At 40.8% G+C, this 25,671-nt stretch overlaps 1 protein-coding gene across 2 annotated transcripts; it reads right to left on the reverse strand.

The window, feature by feature from the left end:
* Window positions 1–1,884: 1,884 nt before the first annotated feature.
* Window positions 1,885–24,313, reverse strand: SHISA5 (shisa family member 5). 2 transcript variants are annotated; one of them, XM_040569202.1, is made up of 6 exons: window positions 24,173–24,313; window positions 23,296–23,464; window positions 22,870–22,935; window positions 8,915–9,030; window positions 6,894–7,109; window positions 1,885–5,053 (listed from the first exon to the last, which is right to left on the reverse strand). In XM_040569202.1, the coding sequence occupies exons 1-6, from the start codon at window positions 24,240–24,242 to the stop codon at window positions 4,974–4,976; spliced, it is 717 nt and encodes a 238-aa protein (XP_040425136.1). In that variant the 5' UTR covers window positions 24,243–24,313; the 3' UTR covers window positions 1,885–4,973. The 2 variants fall into 2 exon arrangements, with proteins under 2 accessions (XP_040425136.1, XP_040425137.1); XM_040569203.1 differs by lacking the exon at window positions 24,173–24,313 and adding an exon at window positions 23,652–24,013.
* Between the last annotated feature and the right edge of the window lie 1,358 nt (window positions 24,314–25,671).

Raw genomic sequence — 25,671 nt, forward strand, 5'->3', positions numbered from 1 at the left:
ATGGTACTTCACCGATTAAAACATTTATGGAGCGTGCACAGATAGCACCTTATTCCCTGCAACTCAGAATCATCAACTAGCTGAAGTTGGAAGGGACCTCTGTAGGTCACCTAACCCAGTCCACAAATTTCTACAGACAAGACAAACAACATCTGTTTTGTATCATGTCAGGCCTCACATTTTTAAAAGCCAAACTGTAATAGGTGAAGATGGCAAATAAAAAACACTGCAGAAAACATCTGACCTGAGTTGTGGAACTTGTTTTTCATCTTAATCCCACTTGTGCAAATTATTGCTTAAGAAAGGTTAGCGTGTGCTAGACTATTTAACTGTCAGTTATCTTAACCAGAGAATAATGTTTTTGTGTTAGTTACAGTCTGTATTGTTTAATATATTAAGGTCAATTACAGGACTTCTACTCTGCTGTGTAAGGACTGTATTATCTGCTATGAATGCAAACTTCTGTTTAAATTGTTGAAGAGCTGTATCTCATTGATTATAATTTAGCAGACTGATACAAAAAGGTGGTCTGTGACTTTATAAAAAGACCTACAACCCCAGTGAGGCTGAAGTTTATCAAAATTCTTCTAAGAGTGAGCGTAAACACTCTGTATGAAGTTTAACTGCAAACAGCTAACAATGTGCTGAGTGCTTTTTCCCTGCAGCAGGTAAATGTAGTTCACCTGGCATTAATCTTAAAAGTTTTAGTTCTAATGCTTGCATTTGGAATGCTATTCTGAGCAGCTGCTCAAATGGTGGCCTATTTTTGAAACTATCTAGAGGAAAACTGCTGGCTTGTTTTCATATTGGCTGTTACATTCCAGCCGCATAACTGCTGAGTTTCCTAGCAGAGAGAACACAAAACAGGAATGTACATTGGTATTTTGAGGATGTAGATAAATGATTTGTTTTGCTAAAGACCTCCTCCACATCGCAGCTGTTCTGCAACACCTGCCCAGCAGTCTATAAAGCAGATCCTACCTGATTCCAGGGCTAAAGTGACATTGGAGAATGAACCATAGAAAACAGCTGCAGGAGGAAGAAATGTTAGAATGAAAAGTACCTGATCCAAAAGTTATTTTAATTGCAGCAATTATTTTGTCTGCTGTCAAAAATTAACTAAAAGAAATTCAGTTGAGAAAATGTGAAATAAAATTAAAGTGTGAAATAAAAGTAAATATGTAGATAATTAAATCCTACACTGGAAACTTAGCTGTCAATCCGAGACAATAATGATTACCAAGTATCAACCAATTCACTACAATGTGGTATCTTACAAAAAGCATCATTGACCCACCCAAAGCAAATATTTTCAACTGAACAACTAATGCCTCAGGACTAATGCTTTCAATTTTTTTTTTTTTTAAGAAAAACAATGGAAAATACACCAAAAAACATCAGCTAAAATGTTTTCACAGAGACTAGAAAGCATCACTAAACTGGTGTAGTTGAAAAACAAGGGGTATGATATTTGACAGGCAAGTCAAAATGTGTTGAGAAAAGGACATTAGACTTCAATCCAATAATAAATTTTTTTGGAGTCTATCATCTAGTCTACGGTAGACTTTTCAAGTATCTTGGGACTTGTTAGCTAGCGCATTCAAATATCGTCTAGACAAGACCTCAGAAGCAATTCTTTTAGATTAGCTGTGAAGTACACAGTCAGAATATCGTTCAGGAGCTCATCTTGTTGTTCCTTTGTATTGTACCTTATAATTTTGATTAGGCTTCAGACTCTATTACCAAAAAGTTATATTCACAATACAAGATAACTTAAAATACACTTGCTATCAAACACAATTAAGTAAAATGTAGCTTTGCAGATACACTCCTAAATACTCAGACTTAGCACTCAGACACACTGAGAAAACAAAAGTAATAGAATATATTTCAAACACTGCATTTATTACAAAGGTGCATAGAGTTTATACCATTTCTTTAGAACACTTATGTTTGAACTACAAACAACATACAAAGCTAGTTTACAGTATGTAAAAGTCAACAATGATTATCTAGTAAATTCAGTCCAACAGAATATTGTACTGTATTTAATTTCACAAAACATTTCTGAAACAAAGGCACTTACAGAACTAAAAAAAAAAAAAAAGAACATACACTCTTTCAACATTTAAAATTTGAATTCCATTACCCCTTCCCTACAGCACTGTGGGTAACTAGTTTGATGTAAAGACATTAGCAAATGGGACTGACACATTACCAGTACTTGAACAAGTTTAAGGTACAAGTTCTCCATCATTTCTGTAACTGTCCCATTTACTTAACTATGTGAAAACAAATTTAATTGGGTTGCACAGCAATAACTGCATAAAATTTGGTCCTATGCCGTATCAATAATGTCGATTAATGCATTAGTAAGAAAAGACCCGATTAAGTGTTCCGATTTTGAAATGAGGAAAGCAAACCATTTTCTCTTCCTTCAACCAATTTTTTAACTGAAGTAGTAACAACACAACTAAAATAGTTCATTTTGTATTAATGATTCATCTCTTCACTTGAATATAGTCAACATTAGCAGATGTTCATTGAAAGAGAAGTGTAAATTAACAGGCTCCTTAACCCTATCCCTCATCTCCTCCCATCACTCCATGTTCAGTCATATTCAGGGCAATTTATCTGATCTGCACAGCATCTACCCCAAAACTTTAGATCTGGGGACTTTTATTGTTGCTAGTTTACTTTCCTACTATCTTTTCCTTATGGACAATGGCAGACGATTAAGCCAGTGTGTCATGAAATTGCAGATTTTCCTTTTTTATCCAAAACATAACCCTACTAACACCACCACAAACCATACATTTTGCCACATCAGACAGAGGAAAGGAAAAGGTGCAAAGTAACAACCTCATGAGGGCCAACACTAGAACATTGTACCTGTGCTCCAAGAACTGCCCAACAGCTGGCTGCATTTCACTGGCCGGACTCCATCAGGTAGCTGACTAACAAAGTTGCTGGAATCTCTGCCATTCTTCTATACGAATAAACACATGAGTAGGGGATCTATAGAAAAGGGATTATTTCTGCAGTTATTTAGTACCCTCCTACACAAAAATATTCCAGATTTCTAGGGAAAGACTTCATCCTCCATACAGGGGACACTGTCCATTTCTGGTTGTTCCCACAGAACTCCTAACAGCGTTAGGAAGCATTGCCTGATTTTCCAGCTTGCAAGGCAGGAAAGGGGAGGAACATAGAGGTATATGCACTCTGTGGGTGCCTCTTGGTACCACTGCATGCTATTAACTCAGACACTCTTGAAGTGGTGTAACACAGGGGCATAGGTTATCATGGTTCTCAATGTTAAAAAATTTTCCACAAGTTTCTCCTGAAATGCCCTAAAGATTTTCTTAAAAAAAAAAAAAAAAAGGAAAAAAAAAAAGGAATAACCCAGAAAAAGGCCCCCAAAATCAGTTAGAGAAATAAGGCTGCCTTTGACAGTAGCAGCTTCCATCCATCGTATGAGGTAAAACAATGTCATCAGTTATGTAAGTTCAATGTCTTTTAAACAGTAATATACCCTAAATGTAGAATCACAAGGACAAGTGGCTAAAAGGCCTCTCTAAACAAGTAAAATCTGTGTATGAAATATGCCAAAATTATTTCACTAGTTATGTCACAGTGACAGATACAACACTCTACAGACAGCTCTACTGAGAAATAACAAATTGTACTTCAATGTTAGAAAAGTTAGAGTTGTAGAGGACACTAAAAATCATGATTCACTTGATCAGTACAAGAGTCAAAAGCCTTTCTAACACTGCTAATAGTTCTTGAAAATATTTTACTGCTCTGTGACCAAATCCTACCACTCTTCATAGTCCTTACTTCTCATTCTCTACTTGGCTTTATGGGAATGTTGAAGACAAAAGGGAGGCTAAACCTCTACTCCAAGTTTGGTTGGCATTTCTTTTTTGACACACATATTATTCAGATGCAGACTTGGTTCATAAAGATACGTCATCTCTAGGTTCCTGTTGTAGACAGTGACAAACCCTAAACGTTAAAAAAAAAAAAAAAAAAAAGTCTACTTCTGACATCACGTATATCCTGTAAAATGAATCCCTTCTCTGTGACAAGGAATGGCTGAACACTGGCAGTCACTTCTGCTTAACATATGATTAAGGTGCTATTTTTTTTCCCAAACTCATCAACAACATATGACTATTAAGCAAACCAAGTACTTGTCCAATATTTTTTAAGAAGAATTCTTGGGTTTTCATCTTTTGATCTATTTGTTCTAGTGAATGGCAGAAGGTTTGGTTTTGTTGTTGATTTCTAGCTATAAAGTAAAACAGCCTGAGAAAGTGCCCAATGAAGGCACAGTTTTTAAGCCTTAAAATTGGGAAAGAAAACAAAAAAAGAAAGAAAACAAGAAAATAACCATCTCATGCAATTTAGCACAGAATAATGCAACTAGTCCAAACACAATTAAAACATGGATCGCTACCCTTACTGAAGGCAAATGCACTTCAAAAAAGTAAAAATCCTTTTTAAACAATAAATGAAATGTATTATGTTGAAGCTTACCTCATGCTAGTAACTTCAAAACAGGCAGAACATGTATCACATAGTTTCTCAGACTTAATACTATGCAAAAGATTACTACAGCTTCGCACGTTTGATAATGCTCATTTGACCATTCCTTTCTACCACACTTCAGAATTATTGCACGATAAATGTTATTGTGGTTCTTATTTCTGAAGCACCCCTTCTTCATACTTTTCTTACTGTATATTGAACAAAATCAATTTTTGTATTTGCTTGAGGTATAAATGAACAACTTCTTGTAGAAGTACTTGAAACATTTAAAACCACAAATATAAATGAATTAACTTTCACTTTAGTTAGACAAAGGATTGCTGTCTTCCAGGATAATGTACTACAGCTGCATGGTGTAAACAGAACAAATTATATTTTAAAAAGTTTTGTATGCAGAAGCACGGTAGTAGGTCTGTTCAATAGGTGGGCTTCTGAGGATCCACATAAGCAGGGTTGTAAGGGGGCTGGCTGATTGGATAAGGTGCTCCAGCACCAGCTGCAAATCAAAAAAACAGGATTTGTAAAATTTACCATGAGAATTTTCTATCTAAAATGACAACTGTTTTAAGTACATGATTAAGAGGTTCAATTTAACTAGCATCTTAATTGGACTTGAAAGTAGTTTGCCCTAACTCATACAGCATTTGCATTTCAAAAGTTAGATTTAAAAAAAAAGGTGATATATGTGCGTATTGTAGCAGCTACAAGGACATAGCTCTCAGGGGAGGACAGGTTAAAAAAAACACAACAAAACGATCTGGTGGAAGTCAGAGATGCACAAACAACAAGATACACCTGACACTATGGGGAGAAGTAAAAATAAACCAATGGGCAAAAGAAAAAGGACTAGAGAAAGCATCTTAGGATTCCTTCAGGGGAAGTGCTTTTCTGATAACTGTCAACAAGGTAATTGCAAAATTAAAATAGAATTAATAAAAAAAAGTGGCCCACCACTACCAAGCACATTAAAGAGTTTGACATTTATACTAAGTGTACCACTCAGACTATATCCTTATTTTCTAGTATTCTGTGACAAGCTGCTTCAAGTGGCACTTTCATTTTCAGGTCTGTCAAATAGCACAAGTTAGTTCAAATAACACAGCACCTGATCAGATCCCTAGAATGTGGCTATCTTTCAATGATCTTGTAAGTTGATCAGTGTGTTTGGCTCCTGTGTGACAGAGCAAGTATTCTCTCTCCTGCACATGACCTAATGAAGAGGCTGGCTCTTGACTAATAAACAAGGCAAATAAGGGAAAGAGCTGGTAACATGGAAAGTGATTTAAGATTCTCTCAGAAAAAATAAAAAATAAGAACTAACAAACAACTTAATTGAGGAACAGTTTGAGAAACCAGAGAGTAGGAGAAGCAAAATTTCTTTGAGCCCCTCACACTACAGAGATGAAGCCAAAGCACTTTGGGGTAGTCCCCTAAAATCGACAGCTTCTTCACAGTTTATGAAGGAAAAATAAAATAAGCATGCCTGTAAAGTCAGTGTTTTTACACGCTGAACTCATTTGCACATTGTTAATGTTCAATTTATAACTGGTTTGTAAATATGTAAGACCATGAACAGTCATTTTACATTTGAGTTGTTATGAAAGAATAACTTTCTAGGGGCACGACCTACTATTCAAGACTAACTTTGCTTGAACTAACTTTGTTCATCCTTCCAAGTAGAAGGATGAACAGTGTGGTACATAAGAGGGCTCAAAGACCCTAGGATACGTAACAGCATAGTTTTGGTCTCTCTGAATAGTCATGAGCCAATTCTTCAGGGAACAGTTATTCCCAGAACAAGCTAGAATTAGACATAGCAACAATAAAGCTACACGAAAGCAATGCTGTGAATGAAGGAAAGCATAAGAAAAAAATATTCCAATAATTCTAATTGCCAGTCATCAGCAAACTGATTGGAAGTTGATCACAGACTGGTTGTTCTAGCAAACTACTGAACTACGAGCAAAAGCCGTGTGTGTTTAGATTAAAACATTCAGTAAGTATTAACTACTATACATATGTTAACTATTTAATATGAAATTTCAACTGAATCATTAAAATGTTCTACTGGATCCACTGGTAGTCCTATACACCAGCAAACTTCGTCAATGAAGTGCCAGTTAAATCTCCTCTTGCAATGATTAATATAGAAATGGTGATAGGGAAATTTCAATAAGGATGAAATTTAATATCTACTGTAACTCCAGTTTTAAATAATTTGCTTACATTTACATTAATATAAAACATAATAAATGTAATAATAGAGGATTGGCTCCAATGTCACCATCTTTTTTGCTATTCAAGAGAAAGAAACATTTAGAGCATTCTTGCCTTACCTGCCACTGTTTCATGGTAAGCTGGAGGTCCTGATGGCTGCATGGGATAAGGGGGAGGATACTGTGTAGGGTACGGTGCCGCCGGCATTCCCGGTTGTGGCTGGATAGCCACAGGCTGATATCCTTGATACGGCGCTACTGGGTAGCTGGGTGGCACTCCCGGCTGGGGGTAGGCAGCGTGAACCACCGTAGTGGCAGTGGTGGTGGTCACAACAGCTACAAACAAGCAAAAGGAATATGGTTAGTTCTGGTGGTTCTAGGAGACCACCTGGGACAGCCAACAACAGTAATGTAAAAAATGCTTTCTCTTGAGATCACTTTCTTACTCCAAAATCTGCTCAATATCATTTCTGAAGTTCCACAGAAAGATTTAGAGATGTATGTCTCAAAATATTCTTCCATTGATCTAAGTGGTACTAAAAACCTTCACAAACTGGCTGCTCTCCCAGCCCATTTCCTTATTTCTCAACCACAAAGAGCAAAGACATTTTTTCCTGGACTTTTCAAAAACCAGGAACTCATCCCTGTGGCCAAGCGACGTATCATTCAGTATGAGACTGGAAAAAACTGCTTATTTTTTAAAGTTATTGTCTGTTTTAAAGGATAAAGGTAATAAAGATCTCCTTTATTAGGCAAGGAGCTTCCTACCATGTTTGACTAAATGAGTTTCTTTTTTATGTAGTTTGTGTACTAATACATCTATGTGTTAGTACATCTTTGTACATTATAACAGAAAGGCAAATACACATATTTTTTTGTAGGAGCTAACATTGGGTTATTGGTTCATCTCCTTTATTGGGGTAAGGGAAGATTAACAATTTCTAATAAACTACAATAATTTGTTTTCAAGATCACCTTCTTCAGGCTGCAATTATAAACATTGCTCAAGATTCCACTTTACGCATAGGGAACAACAAAAGAAAGCTTTCATTCTACTTAAATATAAATCTTGTCATAAAGATGCGTTCATTGTTTCAGTGACTGTATGCAGACTAATCTCAGCTAATATTTGAAATGCTCTTATTAATATTTTAATCAAGACAACTTTTCATTAGTGCTTCCCTTTAAAATACTCATTTTGTAATCTGTTCTCAGAGGAGGATTATGCTACTTTAAACAGCATATTGTTTGTCCATATTAATCAGCATTTCAAACCTTTTTTTTTTTGGCTTAGTACCATTCTATTTGTCAAATATTTAGAATAAAGAGAAAACATTAAAAATGTATTCCAAAATTACTCAAATACAACATAAAGAACAGAAGACCTATAAATGGTCGCTCTAAAGTTTACATATCGATATGATCAATAAAACACAGCTTTGACTTCAAAAATCCCCATGGTATAATGACTCACTACTAAGCTAACATCAGGCCTAAAAGTACAAAAGCTTTCTGTAAATTCTGAGAATTTGAAATATTAAAGTTGCAGGATTTGTACTACCATAACATTGCTTTTGAAATACGTGATTTTCCTTACCAGTGATAAAGAACATATCTTGTGAAACACTTTGAATAACCACTTTCCCAGTGATCACCAAGGACACGCAAATTCACTTATTTTCAGTCTGTCATAGTGGTGAGGGAGACTTCTCATTCTTCAAATGCAAGATTTATCTTTTGGCAGTAAAGATGTTTTACTCAACTCCTGAACAACTAATATTATGGTGCTGGGCCTGAGGTGTATTTTTCAAGTATATTTTTAAGAGACTAGGGAAAATTTAAAATTAATTTTTCATTCTATTCCTCATTTACCTAAACCAAACAAATATAAAAACAAAATCCACACATTCTGGGGGAGAATAGAGGAATTTCTTAAATGCTTAGAAGACATTAAAAAATGTCTCTGCTATGTCATGTTTAAAGCAGCTTAAATGCTTTATTTCAATGTTTAGCTATTGCAACTTCTGTAGCAGAGAGGTAAGGAAACATTATTTTTACCTCTTACAGGAATATAATTTTGCAGGGGAAAAAAAATAGTCTTGTGATTACAAGAAAAAGAAAGTAAATACACAGGTACTTACGCCGTGGTCTTCGACATGCTTTATACAAACAGCAACATGAACAAGTGAGGCACAGAATGATAGTAATTACAATCACTGCAAAAACGGTAATTCCAATCGCAACAAGGGTTCCAAAACTGCAAGAAAGACACCAGCAGAAGTAAGCCTCACACAAATTTATTACCCTTTAATCTAGCATTCTGTAGCTAACACAGCACTCTTCCTTCAATCTGTTAGTGGTACTATTTCATGCATTTGAATAAGAAATAAAATTCAGTCAAATCCAGTGCCACACAAGGTCAGGTCTGCTAAATCAGTGGAAGCTGGTCAACCGCTGGCAAGCAGTCCTCTCCGCTGCCCATGAACAAGACAGAATGTGAGTACTTGATCCTGCTTATTTTGGTGTGACTGCAATCCTACTTCTTTTGGTGTGACTGCATGTCCCCTTGTATTCCAAAAGATTACAGAGATAAGGTTTCACATTCATTCATTCCACTGGTTAATTTTCCAAGTATTACTTGGACATACAGGTAGGCATGCCTGAAATGAGATGCCTTTGTCTTACGAGCGACAGCAAGTCCTTGATGCACAAGGAAGACTTCCAGGGACAGTCACGGTACTGAGCTGACCTTTCCACGCTGCAGATTCCTGCCAGGTTCCTTGGCATTTGAAAAGAGCTGTGTTAGAAGCCATGTTTCAAATGGTTTCAAAGATGTGCTCTTCTGCCAACTGTACTGCAACAATGAGCACGTTATACTAATTACAGGAGACAGAAACACTGCCTAAAACACCAAAAACTAGTGTGGAAAGGCCAAAGATCATGCCACCTCTAACCTCTGTAAGGACTACCAGGTGATGGAGGCACACGTAAAGCTTTCGGAGGTGATTAAGTGCTGCTTTCCACACAGAACTGAAAAAAGTAACCGCGTACAGCATTAAATGCTCAGTGACAAGCCTACGTTTGTCTGTCATAGGAAAGGTTATGTAGTTTTCTGAAAAGTCCCTTTTTAGAAGCCTAACATCCAGACAATTTTATGTCTTTTTAGGAATACTGGAATGAAAAAGCAAAGTACTGTGTAATCTGAGACCTTTTAAGTATTAATTTACATGATTTGTTTGCTATGGTCTGCAATCATTGAAGCCCTTCTTTCAGGGAAACCAGTCTCCTGCATTTGGATTTCTTATGAAATGCATCATGCAACAGTTTTGGAAACAATTGCAGGAAGTCAGTTCTTAATGAAGAACAAACTCTAAAATAATGAGTAGACAGCTGTTTTAATATCCATCCTGTTTTTGCTTCTTCGTAGAGATTTTGGCTACAGAACTTTCTAGCTTTCTTCCTGTTCAGTTTCCTGTTAACATCTTTAAACAAAATGACATCTCTCTAGAGCCTCCAGCATTTTTCACTCTGCTACCAACCAGACATCCAATATAAAAAATTATTTTGGATTATCAATTACACCAGAAGGTTAAATCACTGGCATAAAAAAAAATAAAAATAAAAATAAAAATAAAAATAAAAATAAAAATAAAAATAAAAAGTGTTCTGTCCCTAGCCCAAATTCACAAGACCTCACCTCAGTCTTCTAGAGCAACTTAACTCTCAGTAAGCTGGACATTGAACGTAAGTGTTGACAAATAAAACAGGTTTAACCTAAAAACCATTTTTTTTTTCCTAACAGAGGTCCCATCAATTTTATTTTTCTTCTACAACAGCCTGGACAATGAAATTGGGTCAAATCTCTCAAGAACCTGAGCAGCACTTATCTGTGATTGTGAATGTGTATTAACTTGAGTTATTATTTGTGCGCTGACTTTGTGAAGTACTAAGTACAGCACTACAGATTTATTAGTGAAGCACTAAGTCTGTTACAGTGGTTTGCCTACTGTTACTGCACCTCAGCATTTACACAGAAAACAGGAAGCAGGAACTGTTGCAGCCTCCTGAAGACACAGAAACCACGTCAGAAACACTGCCGAGAGAACAAACAGATAACTGCAACACAGCTGCACAGCCATGGAGGTGCACACATGCTTTGTCACTTTTATTTGCACCTTTGCAAAATGATGGACCTAAGATTATTATACAGGTTCCTTACCAGATCATACATGGAATATATATTTATATATAGAATATTTGTATAACTCATTATATAAATTCAAATATATACTGAAGAAGAAATAGAAGTGTGCAGAATGTATTTACACATCAGACTTAACCATCTTGATTGCACTGTTCACAAGACACACACGACTGCCTGCGGCAAACTAGACAGCTGCAGAACCTGTGCAGCAACAAGAATTAACTATGATTACAGCTAGCTGTGGAGTGCCAACAGTGTTTTCCATTTCAACCCTGAGAAAGCTTTCTTACCAGGGAAGTTAACATTTCCATTATACTCAGTTAGTTATTACTGAGCAACATTAGCAGAGGAGAAAAAAAAAAAAAAGTCTGATAGGTTCTTCCTGTGTCAAGGAAAGAGATTAGGAGGCCTGACAAAGCATAACAAAATTCTTCACTTCTGCAGCCAATGAACCTTGCTGAACTTTACCAAAACCTGGGCAAAATTCAAACAAACCTAAGAAATTGAGAAAACAGAGTGGAGATGTGTCTGCTCATCACAAATAAAAAAAGCACAGCAGGAAACTGGCAGAGCCCTCATCTTTCAGGACCAAATTCAGTTCTGTTATGACAAGAAAGAGGACAGCACCAGCCCGTCTGCAGCCCATCTGGCCACCAACAGATAAACACTGGTCAGTTTGAAGCACAAGCTCCATTTGCTTAACTGTAATAAACTTTTCTTCTCACAGAAGAACGTCTCATTGCCTTTTTACTGTCTCTAGTAAGGAATGTGATGATAACAAAGCTTAGGGTAAAAAAAAAACAAACCGCCATATCCATATCACCAAGTTCTTAGAAACACCCTGCGTATGAGCCAGCGATGTGTGCTTGCAGCCCAGAAAGCCTGCGGCACCTTGGGCTGCACCAGCAGCAGCATGGGCAGCAGGGCAAGCGAGGGGATCGCGTGTGAGACCCCACCTGGAGCCTGCCTTCAGCTCTGGGGCCCCCAGCACAAGAAGGACATGAAACTATTAGTGCGAGTCCAGAGGAAGCCACAAAGATGCTCAGAGGCTGGAGCACCTCTCCTGTGGTGACAGGCTGAGGGAGTTGGGGTTGATCTGTCTGGAGAAGAGAAGGCCTCGGGGAGACCTCACAGTGGCCTGCCAGCGCCTAGAGGGGGCTGCAGGAAATCTGGGGAGGGACCCTGTCAGGTGGTGTAATGATAAGACAAGGGGTAATGGCTTTAAACTAAAAGAGGGTAGATGTAGATGAGATGTAAGGAAGAAATTCTTCACTCTGAGGGCGGTGAGGCCCTGGCCCAGGCTGCCCAGAGGAGCTGTGGGTGCCCCATCCCCGGCAGTGCCCAAGGCCAGGCTGGATGGGGCTGGGGGCAGCCTGGGCTGGTGGGGGGGTCCCTGCCCATGGCAGGGGGTTGGGACGGGGTGGGCTTTGGGGTCCCTTCCAACCCAAACCACTCTGTGATTTTTATTTTCATCATTTGTCTGCATCTTTGCTAAAACAACATGACTGCTTTTGCATGCATCTTTTAAAGAACTGAATGGAGACATTTATAATAGAGGTGTGTCAGGTATACCCACTTCAGACTGCGGTTCTGTGTTCGTATGTGTAAACACTGTGATTCAGTTCTACATATTGAAATCCTGTGTGATTACCGCAGACCAAAATTATAAGCCTTCAGAAACAGCCCAGTGAGCGAAACAACAGACATGAGTCAGTTCTTCACAAAGCCTTCCAAGGACTGTACATAACTGGACTGCTGCAGGCATTTTTATCATCAGCTCTATAGCAGCAGCATAACTTTCTTGCCAGTTCTTGGGTTCATGTGGACTAACTTTTTGAAACAGCACAAGGTACCATGACATTTACGGAAAGCAAAACCATATGAACTTGCAAGCATATAATCTGTCCTTTTACCACCAAAGGAGTACTGCCCTGAGCACTTCCTCCTGGATATTCAGTAACACTGACACAAAGTAAGGAATGATTACAGCCCCCTGAGACTCCCAATAGTAAGGCTGCTGAAAAAAGCTCAGGAAGGCTACTAGAAATTGTAGATAATACTCAAGTAAGGCTAGAATGGTGCTCACCATTCACTTTACTCAGTGAACTGTCTAAGCTCTAGCAGATAAGATATTCCACATAATGTATAAAGACTCCTGTGGTGTACTAACTCCAGAAAGCCTTTCTTAAAAGAAACCATTGCTTTATTTAGTTGCTTTCACGTGGTGAATTTGTCTGAAAGGACTCTGAAAATATTTGGAAAAATATATATTTGCATTAAATATTATTTTATTTACCAATTGTTAGTCTGCATTACACATACATGAAAATGAATAAACAAAGGACTGTAGCTTAAAGATTTTTCCTGGAGAGTTAACCAAACAAAAATCCCAAAACAAACAAAAACCAAACCAAAAATACACCTTACCCCATGAACTCTGCAAACAAACATCATGGTGCAGAAAGCGGGGTGGCCACAGCCCAAGATCGGAACACTGTGCTGGCGTCACAGTCTGCACACAGGTCTTCGGACTCCTACATTATATACCATAGTCTCTAAATAAACCACACACTTATAAACACATTGAGCTCATTCACCGACACTTCCTGCTTTTTTCTCCTCACATAATAAAAGCTAACTTTTGCCAATAACTTAATTGAAAACAAAATACAAACCCACTAGCAGCTTTACCGTAACAGTGATGAACTGCAACTTCTCAAAATCCACAGGAAGTAAATCTGAAGAGAGGACTCCCTGCCCTTTCCTATCTCTGCACTCTCTTGCTCAGCCTACTCCACTTCTACTCACCTTCTCTTACATTTGGAAAGTTCTAAATTGTGTATGCACTGAGTATACCTTGCAGACTCATCTTACCTTTGAAGTATGCTTAATAATCCAAGCCATGTATGAGTTTACATAAAGGGAGATACATGATTAGTGCCTGTTTTAGCTTTTTGGTAATGAATGAGATGCAACTGACATTAAAAAGGTAAAACCAAACCCAAGATCTAAGAGGTACTATTTGTAGATGTTAATTCTCAAGGTGGTTGTTTTTCCATATAGGAGATCTCAACTTTAAACACTAACTGGAAAAAATAAAAAAAGTAAAATGCTCTGCATGTACTTAAAGCTTTTGAAAATATTCAAGTTTTTAAACCTCCTTAGTAGTTTGTATCACCTAGTTTTGTGACATTTTATAAGCTCTATTGTAAAGAAAGATCTTGCATGTCTGTGTTCATGACAGTGGCACACACTACAACTTTTGTCTTTAAAAAAAATAAGAAAAACAACACAACGCCCAAAAGAACAAGACCACCTAGTTTTGAAAAATTATTTTAAGCAGCCTATTTATTCCACAAGCTTTACTCTATTCCAAGATTTGTTCCATGCTACAAGAAACATGTTGGCAGGGTTCATTTCAAAGATACATGGTTGCTTTCAAAAGCAAACCTTTATAAATACTGAGTTACAGCTGTAAAGCAGGGTGGTCTGGAAAGACCTCAAAAGGTAATTTAGGCCATTCCAAGAAGTCAAAAAAAAAAAAAGTATCCACATGGCATTCTTTACAGCTCCAGAAGAGGATACTGTTCCCAGAAGCATGACAGACTTGCCCAGACTTGCCATGACTCTGGTATAGGACAAAACCAAACAAGTCTCCATACGGAGACGCTCTCTTACGCCCAACATTTTAGTCATGACCACACAATGCCATATACTGCCTCTAACATTAAGTGTAAAAATAAAAGACAAACTTTTAAAGAACAACCAGTATGACCTCCCAGGGCTATTCCAGAGGGGTTATATTTTACAACTTCACAAGCAACATACTTTCTCTGTCTAGTATTTTAGCACGAAGATTCAAGACATAAGAACCACTTTTCTAGAGACTCAAAAAAACATTTACATAGAAAGCAAAATCCTGTGGGGTTAATATTCACAGGAAAACATTAGCATGGCATTAACACTCGGTAGACCGACCAGCCTGTGGGTCAGCTTGAGCAGCATGGTTTCAGAACTATGAAATATTGGTAGTTTCAGCAGAGTGGTAGGTTTGAGTAACTGCTATGTCATTTTCTATGCTATGCAATGTCACAGAGTGCACCTTGCTTAACTGGAAACTCTGTGGTGGCCTTTCAGATAACTGTTAACTCAAATTACCACTTGAGAGCGTTCCTCCTGGGATCTGGCCCACGTACACTTCCTTCACACGAAGGTAATGTTTTCATTTCACTTTGGCTAACCCATCACTAGAGCATCAGCCCAAATAATCACTAACTGCTGCTCTAGCACAGACATGGATTAACTCCTCCCGAAACCCACTAACATTTCCCACAACTTTTCCCAGTTCTTTCTGGGTACCCTCAAAAGAGGGCAAATTTGCACCAGGAGCCCCCAGAAGCAATCCTTGTAACACCTCAGCTTACTGCAGCCAGAACGACCTTGAGCGAAGTCCTCCAATGTTAGGACCAACTTATGCAGCCCAGGGACCCTTAGCACCAGCCGAGCCAGCTCTGCAATCAGGAGCAACCCTAAAGCAAGAAGGATAAGGGCCGTGGCAAGCCACGAACCCTTGCAACTGCAAAGTGTTACAGAAAAAGAGAATACCACAGCCTTTGTGAGGAAACGTTGGCTAAATACATCCTGAATGGGTCCTTTTTCTGTTTGTTCAAATAGGAAGCTGGTGTGGGTTACTTTATACAGCTTTAAGCCCAAAATAACACACCTTAATTTCATACACAAAGACCAACTGCAACCAAAGGTAATTACTATTTTGGAAGACATTAATTTCACAATATTTTCAAGTAACATATAACAGTTTTGCACAACGTGTTCTTAAACAGCCTATATGAGAAAGTGGGAGGGAGGGAACTTCCTAGAGCTTTTGATTTTACTCAGAGATCTGACACTCAGATCCTACAGCTTCTAACAGAAAATGTACACAAGCATCTCTTCTTGGCCTCTAAGCAGTTCTCTTGTACTAAATCTATCTAGTTACATACATTCTTTTATAGCACATACTAAAAATACAATTTCTCAGGTTGCTTCCCAGGAAATGTACTGTTATCCACTTTGTAGACAGCTCAGAGACAGCTATAGGTAAGTGAGATTAAAAATGCATGTAACAAAGAGGGGAAATGTCAAAGCTGCATTCAGAAGTCCTTCATCAACAGTACAAGAACTAACATTAACTTCATGCAGGTCACAAGACAATTTCAGAAAAGTTCATTCGACCTTCAGCATGAAAACAGTTCTTAAGCCCTATAAAAACACTCACTTCTACAGACAATAAACAGATTTAGCATGCTCCTTTAGCAGCAAAAAGAGAATGTACACCGATTATATGCACAGACAGATAAGGCAAACGAACAAGCCAGTTCCCATTCTATTGCTAGGATCCCATTTTAACAGTACCGAATGTCATTTCCCCCATGCCAATAAAAATTTGAAACCAAGATAAAGGCAATGAGAGGGATTTTTCCGAAATGGTCAACCAAACTAATAGAACAAGTTCAACTGAATCATTAAGTATTGCAGAAAGTTTTCCCTGCAATAAACAACAACTGCAATACTATGCATACACCACCACCAATACTAATTCTAGAAAGCAGTTCTAAAATTCCTCATATTTAAGCAACTAATTAGAAACTGACTTGGCTGGAGAGTTAAAGTTTAAAACAAAAACAATTCTAGCAAATTCAGCTTGGCGTTCGACTTACCAAACACTCTGAAACTGCAATCAAAGGAAGTTCAAACTAGGTTACACCCACCAGCTCTGCTTGCCATGTAACACAGCTCTTACAGGCACAGACCCTTCTCTTTCCACACGTTAACCATATGTCATCATATGTACAGAAGCCAGAAACGGAGTGTTCAGACAGGAGCAAAATTTCAATTAGGTAAATGAACTATCCTAGACCATAACAAACTGACGTGCTTTCTCACTCTTCCTCTCATCGGGAAAAGCATGCCACCCACTGTGACAAAAAAACAAGGAAAATCTCACATTGCCCAAATAAGAACAGACCTCTGCAGAAGAGTTCACATCTCGCTGACCAATACTTTTCTTTTTAAATGGTATCATCATTAACAAGACTTTCATAAGAAGTCACAAAAGTGACTTTGATGACTGGCACCTTCCATAACTAAAAATAATAAATAAATAAATAAATAATTAAAAAAAACTTTTTAAGCTGACCTTTCAGTGGAATTGAGAATCAGAGGTCACACTCGTGAACACAGAATAGAATACCACATTAAAAACGAATGTATAAAATGTTTTTAATAAAAATAGGTTTTGCCAAAAGACCAAGGTTGGCACAATTATTAATTTCCTAAAATTCAACTAATTTGTTTGTTCCACAGAACGCACAAGTGCAGTTACAAAAGACTGGGCAATTTAAAGGCATTCCCCTCTTCCCTTATGACATTTCTAACACAATTTATCACAAATACATCTGGCTGCCGTATGGAAGTACATGAAGCAGCAGAGCTGGATCTAGCTTTGGAACCCACATGCTCAAAGATCTTACTGAGTAACAAACATGGCCTCTTAACCATGTTTTAAAGCAAGGATTCTCCATTTCCTGGCCTGTAGGACCCTTATCTGAGGACTATCCTGTCTGTGGGTGCTTTCACAAGTTCGCTCACAGTCAACCATGCACAAAACATGTACTCTTTTCAGACTTCTATTTTGTACCAGCACAGCAAAGCCCACAGAATTAGAAGAAACATCCTACCCTAATAAGTACATACAGAAACAAAGGACACACCTACAGAAAAAACGAACCGCTAAACCTAACCCAAGTGACGAATCTCAACCTGGCCTAAACGTGCAAAGACACAGTATCTTGCTTTTTGCCGTGAAATGGCCTTCTGTAGTTAGAAGAGCATGCTGCTAAACCCAACCATGCACATCTGCCTCTTGTGCCAGAGCAGCATTTTTCAATCCCTTCCCATCTTGGTTTCAGAGCATACAAACCTGCACTAGCATTTAAGCCCCCTGCCTGAAGCTGGCAGCTGAAGAATCATTAATAGCAGCTCACAACTGCTTTGTCAGCAATGGAGGCAAAAAACAAGTGCCCTATAATGCAAGTTACCATTACAAATTGTGCAAGGTTATTTTTACTTTTCAGGCTAGTAAAAAGCACAGAACATTTTTTAAAATAGCTTCAAATCCACATCTGAACTGTTCCTAGACTAGCAGCTTACATTTCTTGGTGGGATAAGCCTGTGTCTGAATGCAAGCCATACAGAGAGGGCTCTGTATACAGTTTAACTCGGTTGTTACATAGAATACTGAGGACCAGTACTGGAAAAGAAATTCCCTGAATATTAAATAGAGAGTGCTTGCATAAAAAGTTATTTTCCAAATAACAATTTTCTTAATTCATCATTGGAAACCTATTACAGATGCCGAAGCATCAAAATACACAACAAAATACGAACTGAAGTCCCTGACAGCAATAGGGGAAGAGGAAGAGAACAGGGTATAGTTCAGCATCACTATTTTTTACCATGACTAAGGAGGATGCATGTGCTTAAAAACATCTAAATCGAGAGACAGCAAGTTAGGATAATCACATCCTCCACAGTTAGAAGCGTACAGTTTTTGCCACCTTATACACACAGTAGACCATTGCAGACACTGCTTTTCAAACAAGGGTGAGCAGAACGACACAAATTTCTCCATTTCATAGATGAGCCAAGTCTCAAGACACCACACAGATCAGCCCATGACAAACGCTGAACGCACACAACCCAAGTCTAACAAGGCTGTCCTCTGTTGGCTGAGACTTCCCAGGAAGGCTGTTGTTCCGCCTCCCTTTTCCCACCACGTAAGGGCGAACAGCCTTTTCTCAAGGCGTTACAGTGTGTTACACAACTTCAAGGCAGAAATTAATTTAGAAATGGAGACCAACTAACTGTGTACGATGGTAATTCTGTTTCAGTTTAGAGTGACCGGTTATCAGCTGTGCCAACTACATTATTTTCCTCTGCAACTCCGATACAGATGTTCTGTATTGCCCCACCTCCTTAAACACGCAAATATTTCACAATTAGTTGAATTGTGGGTGAGTCATCTAATTTCCTTTTCCAGTAAGGGTCACTATTGGAGAATTGGCATACCAAGGCTAAAAAACCATGTTACCAATGCAAATTATGACAACTGTGGTTACAGTGAACCGGTGCTCTGCTTCTGCAGCTTCGTAAAGGAGGAATACTAAGTACGGTAGAATGAGAGAGGAAAACGATCTAAACCTTACTACTCACAATCTATTTCCAAAACAGAACACAGCAGGGAAAAGTCAATATTTGCTAATTCAATTCAAAGAAAAATAAAGTGAAACACCTTCAATGCATTCTTCAACAGCAGAAGTTGTACAAATTGTATACATACATCTTACATGTAAGGAAAAAATGGTGGCAAATTTAACAAGTTTAGTGGTATAAAACCAATGCCTACACTGTGAGTTAAAAGCTCCAAATAACCTTTAGGAATAAACTAATAATGGAAAACATGTGAATCCGAGTTAATGCTGACTTGTACACTTAAAATGCTTAATTTTCTTCTAAATGCAGTGTTCTGGGAAGCACAATACTTTCAAGTACTTGAAAGTATGTTGTTATGACACTCCAAAGGAATATCATTTATTGTCTTAAAAAAAGACCAAAAGGAGATTATAGGATAGTAACTGCCTGCATTTTGAACTTCATGGAGTTGCCCAAAGTGCCTTGCACCCCTGCCTCAACAACACCTGATACACAATATTAAATACTGAAGGAAATCAGTATTAAAGGACCGTAATAAAAAGAAACCTACTCTAAACTGGTACTTGCACTTCTGCTGAAGACCTCAGAATAAATACAGCAAAGAAGCAGGAGCGCAGGTGAACTACCAACTGCTCAGCTGGACAGGACACAGGAAGAGCGCCTGCAGCACCAGACCGAACCCTTCCCTAGCATGGTCCCAAAGAATCGCACCATAATCGTGGCAGGTTTTCCAAGCAGGGAGAAGAGACCACCCAGCTCACACAGCCCAGTGGCCAGTCCACAAAGTTTGTGACAAGCCCTCAGAGATACGAAAGTCTCTTTAAAAGCTAGGATTTGTGAGCAATTAGTCAGAGCAGTGACTTGATATAGGAATATGGCCAGAGAAAGAATGAGGAACTAAATGCTTTCTGACCCTTAATGCCTGTACCGTTTGGGAAACATCCCGGCCCCCCCTTTTTGAAGGGCAGCATCAAAGGTAATATTTGTGCAGGACACTAAAGGAAGCTGCTGTTGTTTGTCTCTACTCCTGTTATAAACCGTTCAAGGAGCAAACAACCATGTTCATCTTGCTGACCATACAAAAAAAATATGTCAACTGACATCAGCCACACAGACAAGTATTAAATAGACATTGTCATTGAGAAGCAATGTAAAACTTGTCTTTTAAGAGAAACTGGCATGGCGCTAAAGGGTGGAGCATACCTTGCAGGCAGAAACAGGAGAGCTCTTCTGAAAGGAAAAAAGCTTACTGCTCATTTAAAAGAAAAAAAACCTTCTGTTACCAGGCAGTCTGTAACAGGAGGGTAACCTACTAGTGACTGGGTGCCCCAGTGACGGCAGAAAGAGTAACTGAAGTCCTGTTCATTTTCATTTCCGATGTTGAAACATCCTAAATCAAGCATTCAAGGTCATCATTCTCTTTGGAAAGTTTTGGGGAGTGGTTTTCCTCTGGACTCACGTTCAGATGGCTTTTCAAAAGCAGTGTTTCTGTGCATAACTTTTTTTTTTTTTTTGTAATTGTAAGAAAAAATTATTAATTGTAATTTTGTTGTTACTTAGAATAGCCTAACTGGAAAACAAGCCTGATGTTAAGTCCAGGTGTTTGCACACCACATTGATTTTTCAAAGCTGTAATGCAACTGAAAGGAAGAAGCTTGAGAGAATCCCTAACGGCCCCTTTCCTCACCGTGAGACATCTTCTGAGACATGCCATAGCTGAGAAGAGAAATAGTTAAAGCAGCTTCGCTACTACGTGCTGAGTGTTTTCCGTCATTTACAGATGCACCTCCGTGGACTGAGGCCCTCGGTTACAGTTCCTTAAGTAACCGTGCGGGCTCGGTATTGATTTTGGCTTTTTAAAATTATTTTTTCTTTCTGTGCTGTGCAATAGCTATGCTCGTTGGCATGGAAAAAACCGCATTTCTTAGAATCCTCACATTTAGCCTTTCATCCTCAAACACATTCAACACCTCCGCAGGCCCGACGATGGGAATCAGAAGGGTTGGGCGGTTTTTTTTCCTTATCTTTCCGCTAAAAACGCATCGGGAAAGCAGCGACTGCAAAGCCGGGGCTCCCGCAGCCCCGGGGAACGCGCCACCAGCCCCCAGCACCCCTCCCCGCCCGGGACCCGCAGCCAGCCAGCCCTTCACTTCCCTCCTGCCGGGGACGCGGCGGGCACGGAGCTCGCCCGGCCCGGCCCGGCCGCCCGCTTACCCCATGCTCGCCGCCGCCGCCGCCCGGCCCGCGCCCGCCGCCCGGCCCCGCCCCTCCCCGCCCGTCACGGCGCTGGCCCCGCCCCAGCGGGACGCCGCCGGGGGGGCGCTGGGCGGGCGGCGTCACCTCGGGCAGCGCCTCGGCTCCCGTCAGCGGAGAGCCCTGCGCCGGTCTTCGCGTGGAGGAACCGCCGGTGCTTTTTTAACCCGTTTCTTTTCTTTTTTAAAGTAAAGCAAGCACCGGGGCTCAGCACGGATTCCTCGGCTGCTAAACCGGGGGGGGGGGCGCCTCTGGAAGCGCCAGAAGTGAACTGGATCTCTTTCGGTTCCCTGAGCCTTCAAGTCCGGCCAAGAGCACCCACCTGCTCAAACCCCTGTCTAAGCACCGACAGCGGATGGCTTTTTCTGCTTTTTCAGTTCTGAAGCAGTTCCTCACGTTAGAGTGAACCATCAGGCTGACGAATTAGCTTGGCAGCCTTGGATATTCTCCCGGCAGCTTCACCCAGCTGCCGTTGGAGACAGCTAACAAAACGTTGCAGTTGCCTAGGGAAAATCCTTCCACATTTGGGACCTTGTCAAAAAGGTAACAGCCAGCACAGCTACATTTTACTTTTTTATTTTTATCATTCCATGGAGAACAACAAATTTCTTGTTGAAATATATGCTGCCAATGTGAAATTGATAAAGGTGTGTTTTCAGAAGAAAACATACTCAAGGTCAACTAAAAAGAAAACTCAAAATATAATTTAAAATTAAAATTAAAATATATTATCTGAGCAGTTCAGTAACATTCATTATTAAATTTAGCAGTCTAAAGGTTTGTAATTATTCAAACATATGCAGATATAGTTCATAATAGTTCATAATTAATTATTGTTCTTCCTTTATATTATTCCATAGAATGGGAACCAGGAACATTTTACAGCAGGACTCTTGTAATCACCAACACAATGCATATACTGAAAGTAACTTATCTCATGTGAGATCAAAATAGCACAAGAAATATTGATAAAATCTAAGTGCAAAAGATGCTAAAAAGTAAGGAGATGCTTCAACCAAAAGCACCTCTCTTACAGAGCCACTATAGACTTAATCCTTCAGTTCTTAGAAAGACAGGGTAAGCATGCCCATGCCTCAGAAGACAAACTCCCATTCAGTAACAGGAACATGGACTATTGCATATGGGGATCATTGGCATGATCCAATCTCTTTCTTATCTGTTTCTTCAAATAGTCTCAGGTGTACGCAAGTTTGAGTGTTCAACATACTTAACATGCAAATCCATATTTCTGTTTTCATTTTCTTCTAGCACAGACTGACTATGCAATAAAAAACCTCTAAATATAAAAACATTTATAGAACCTCCAAATAAATAACATTTAAAAAGCTGGTGCTTCACATGTCTTACCTGGGGCCATAATCACTTAAATCTTCGGAGTCCAAAAGCAAGTTCAGGTTGCCCAAGTCAGAGGTCCTGTAAGAAGATAATACATCTCAAAAAGTGGAATTTAAGACATATTTAGCACCTGGCCAAGTTCCAAGTACTTATGAAAGGTAATGGAGACTAAAAAGAGAATGAGATTAATTTTGTCATCCTCAAAGAAAACTGAAACAGAGCAGTAGAAGTGTTTGAAAATACTCAAGAAAACACATGCCAGTTCATGCATCAATTTGTCTATCTCACTGCTCCCACTTTAAAAGTAAGTTACGTGCCTTAAAGTAGATCCCCGACAGAGCCTGATATGGAGCTGAAAGGTCCCTTTGTAGGTTTTTCCCATTAAGATGCTTGCTTTGGTACTTCGAACCCACTGTACTCAATCCATTTGCCTCATACCTTCCATCAAGCAGATTACACATCAATTGCTGTTCTTCATCAAATCTGAATAATGAATTCGAGCAACAGTATCGACGCGTGCAATCTCCACAGCAGAAGCTGGGACAGGATTTTGCAGGTTGCACCTTGCTATGGGGATCAAGATATGCTCGACAGTCCTCGCCCAAAGCTGAAAAGAGGTAAAATCCAAGAGTTAGTATTGAAAGAAGTAACTCCTGTATCGAGTTTCTCTCTCGTACTGACCATCTCATCGAGGTTAACACCCAAATATGTTTCAAGCGTTTGTGTTAGGGTCTGCTGATCTGTTACTTCCTTCAGAGCACAGCAAAGGCGAACACTTGCCACTTGCAAAGTACCTGGCCTCCATCGAGGAGCTCTTCCCAAGCCTTCACACATGCGTGAAGGATTAACCCAGGCAAACAGGCCTGCAGACACCGTCTGGTGATGCCATCTGCCCTACATCTGCAAAGCCTCAACCAGCACCGTGGTCTCTTCAAGCCCCAACGCAAGCCTGAAAATCGCGTGGAAGAGCACGCTGCACTTTCCTAGGCATTTACGGGATGCAAAGGCGCATCGTGGATCTGGATTTCCATGGCACTCGGCCACTTCTACCCGCTGTTCCCTTTACTTTCCGGAACATCCCCGCCACCAGGGCTTGCCGAGAGGCTCCGTCGAGGCTGGCAGGCGAGGAGACGCCTCCCCTCCTGCCGCTCCCGGGACGGTTCCTCCCTCGCCCGTCTCCCGGCTCCTCGCGGCAGGGCCCGGTGCCGCCCGGCCCCCCGCAGCCCTTCCTCGGCCGCTTCCAAGCGGCGCACCGCTGGCGGGTGAAGGGAGCCCGGCCGCCAACGGCCCCCCTCGGCCGCCGCCCCGCGCTCACCGGGCACCGGCAGCATGCAAAGGAAGCCGAGGCCGAGGCCGAGGCCGAGGGCGCCGCGCCACGCAGCCATCAGCACCGCCGCTTCCCTTCCGCCTGAGGGGCGGAGCGGCCCGGGGCGGAGGTGCGGAGCCCGGCCCAGCCCGGCGGTGCCATCCCCTTGGCCGGCGGCCGAGCGAGGATGGAGGGCGCCCGGGCCCGGGCGGCCGCTAAGGGCGCTGAGGTGGCAGCCCCCGGGCGGGTCGCGGAGCAGAGCGTGGCCGAGGCGTGGGGCCCGCACCCCGCCAGGGCTGCCCCGGGGACTGCTGTGCTGAGGGGGGCTGCTGGGCGGGAGCGGGGCAGCGGGGACCCGCTGGTCCTCCCCCGGACCGCCACGGTCAGGCCGGCTGCTGTGCTGGAGCCCGCTCCTCCACCAGCGGTTCGGAGCCCTCCACCTGCTCGGTGCCAGCCGGAGGTGAGGGTGCACACTCATGTAGGTGGTCATGAGACAGGGAACACGATAAAGGATGGCGATTCCTAGGTCTTAGCTAGCACAACTGTATGTTAACGACCCAAAGATAAGGGAACAAAAGACTATGCGTAGATAATGGAACCAGCAAGAACTGGCTTGACTGCTGTGATATATGGAGTAATAATTCGTGTCAAGAAGATGGCTGATGTTAATAAAGAAGGGGGAGATGTGGGACTGTGGCCGTGGGGGTCGACAAGCCCCATGGTTGGTGATAACATCAGACTCTTAACGATGAGGCCATCAGGAATGTAAAGAGATTAGAGGGCACAAAGAAGGGTGATTCAGGAGACGCCTTGCCGTCTCGGGTTGCTTGTTCTCCTGCCGTTAAGGCATGGAAGTTGCTGGGGGTTTGCTGGTTGCCGGGCAAAGTTGTTTGACCAATGAAGAGTGAGTGGGAAAGGACTGCTGTGGGGCGAATGGTATAAGAAGGGAGCCTGTCCTCAGTATGGGATGCAACACGATATGATGAAGTTCTGTCATCAATAAAGTAGTAGCAGTTACTGATCCTAAAAGAACCCTGGTGTCCGTGTGGTCGTTTCGCCACAAATGGCACCCAAACAGGGACCTGAAGAAAACGAACAGGGACCTGAAGAAAACGAACAGGGACCTGAAGAAAACAAACAGGGACATGAACAACAGGAACAGGGACAGGCTAACAGAACAGGGACCAGGACAGGAACAGGGACATTGATCGCCTAATGAAGATGGGTTCGGCCAAACTCAGCAAACCGCTCTAAGAAGCTCGTATTGAAAGTCGCTGGAAATAGGCGCACCGGAGCTGGAAGGAAGCTCAAGCTGAGAGAAGCGGACCCGCGCACACAACTGCCCCTCGCTGGCCGAAGGTAAGCAGTTGCACGCTATGGGGAATCACACGTCCTTAGAAACAAAGACTGCCCTGGTAACCTTACAGCTTATTCCCTTTATTAACAATCGGACAGTTTATGATCCTGAAACATGGGACCAAACTGAGGTCAAGGTGTGGAACTCTGCT

This window comes from Cygnus olor, chromosome 10 (genome assembly GCF_009769625.2).
Source record: "Cygnus olor isolate bCygOlo1 chromosome 10, bCygOlo1.pri.v2, whole genome shotgun sequence".
Classification (NCBI taxonomy): domain Eukaryota; kingdom Metazoa; phylum Chordata; class Aves; order Anseriformes; family Anatidae; genus Cygnus; species Cygnus olor.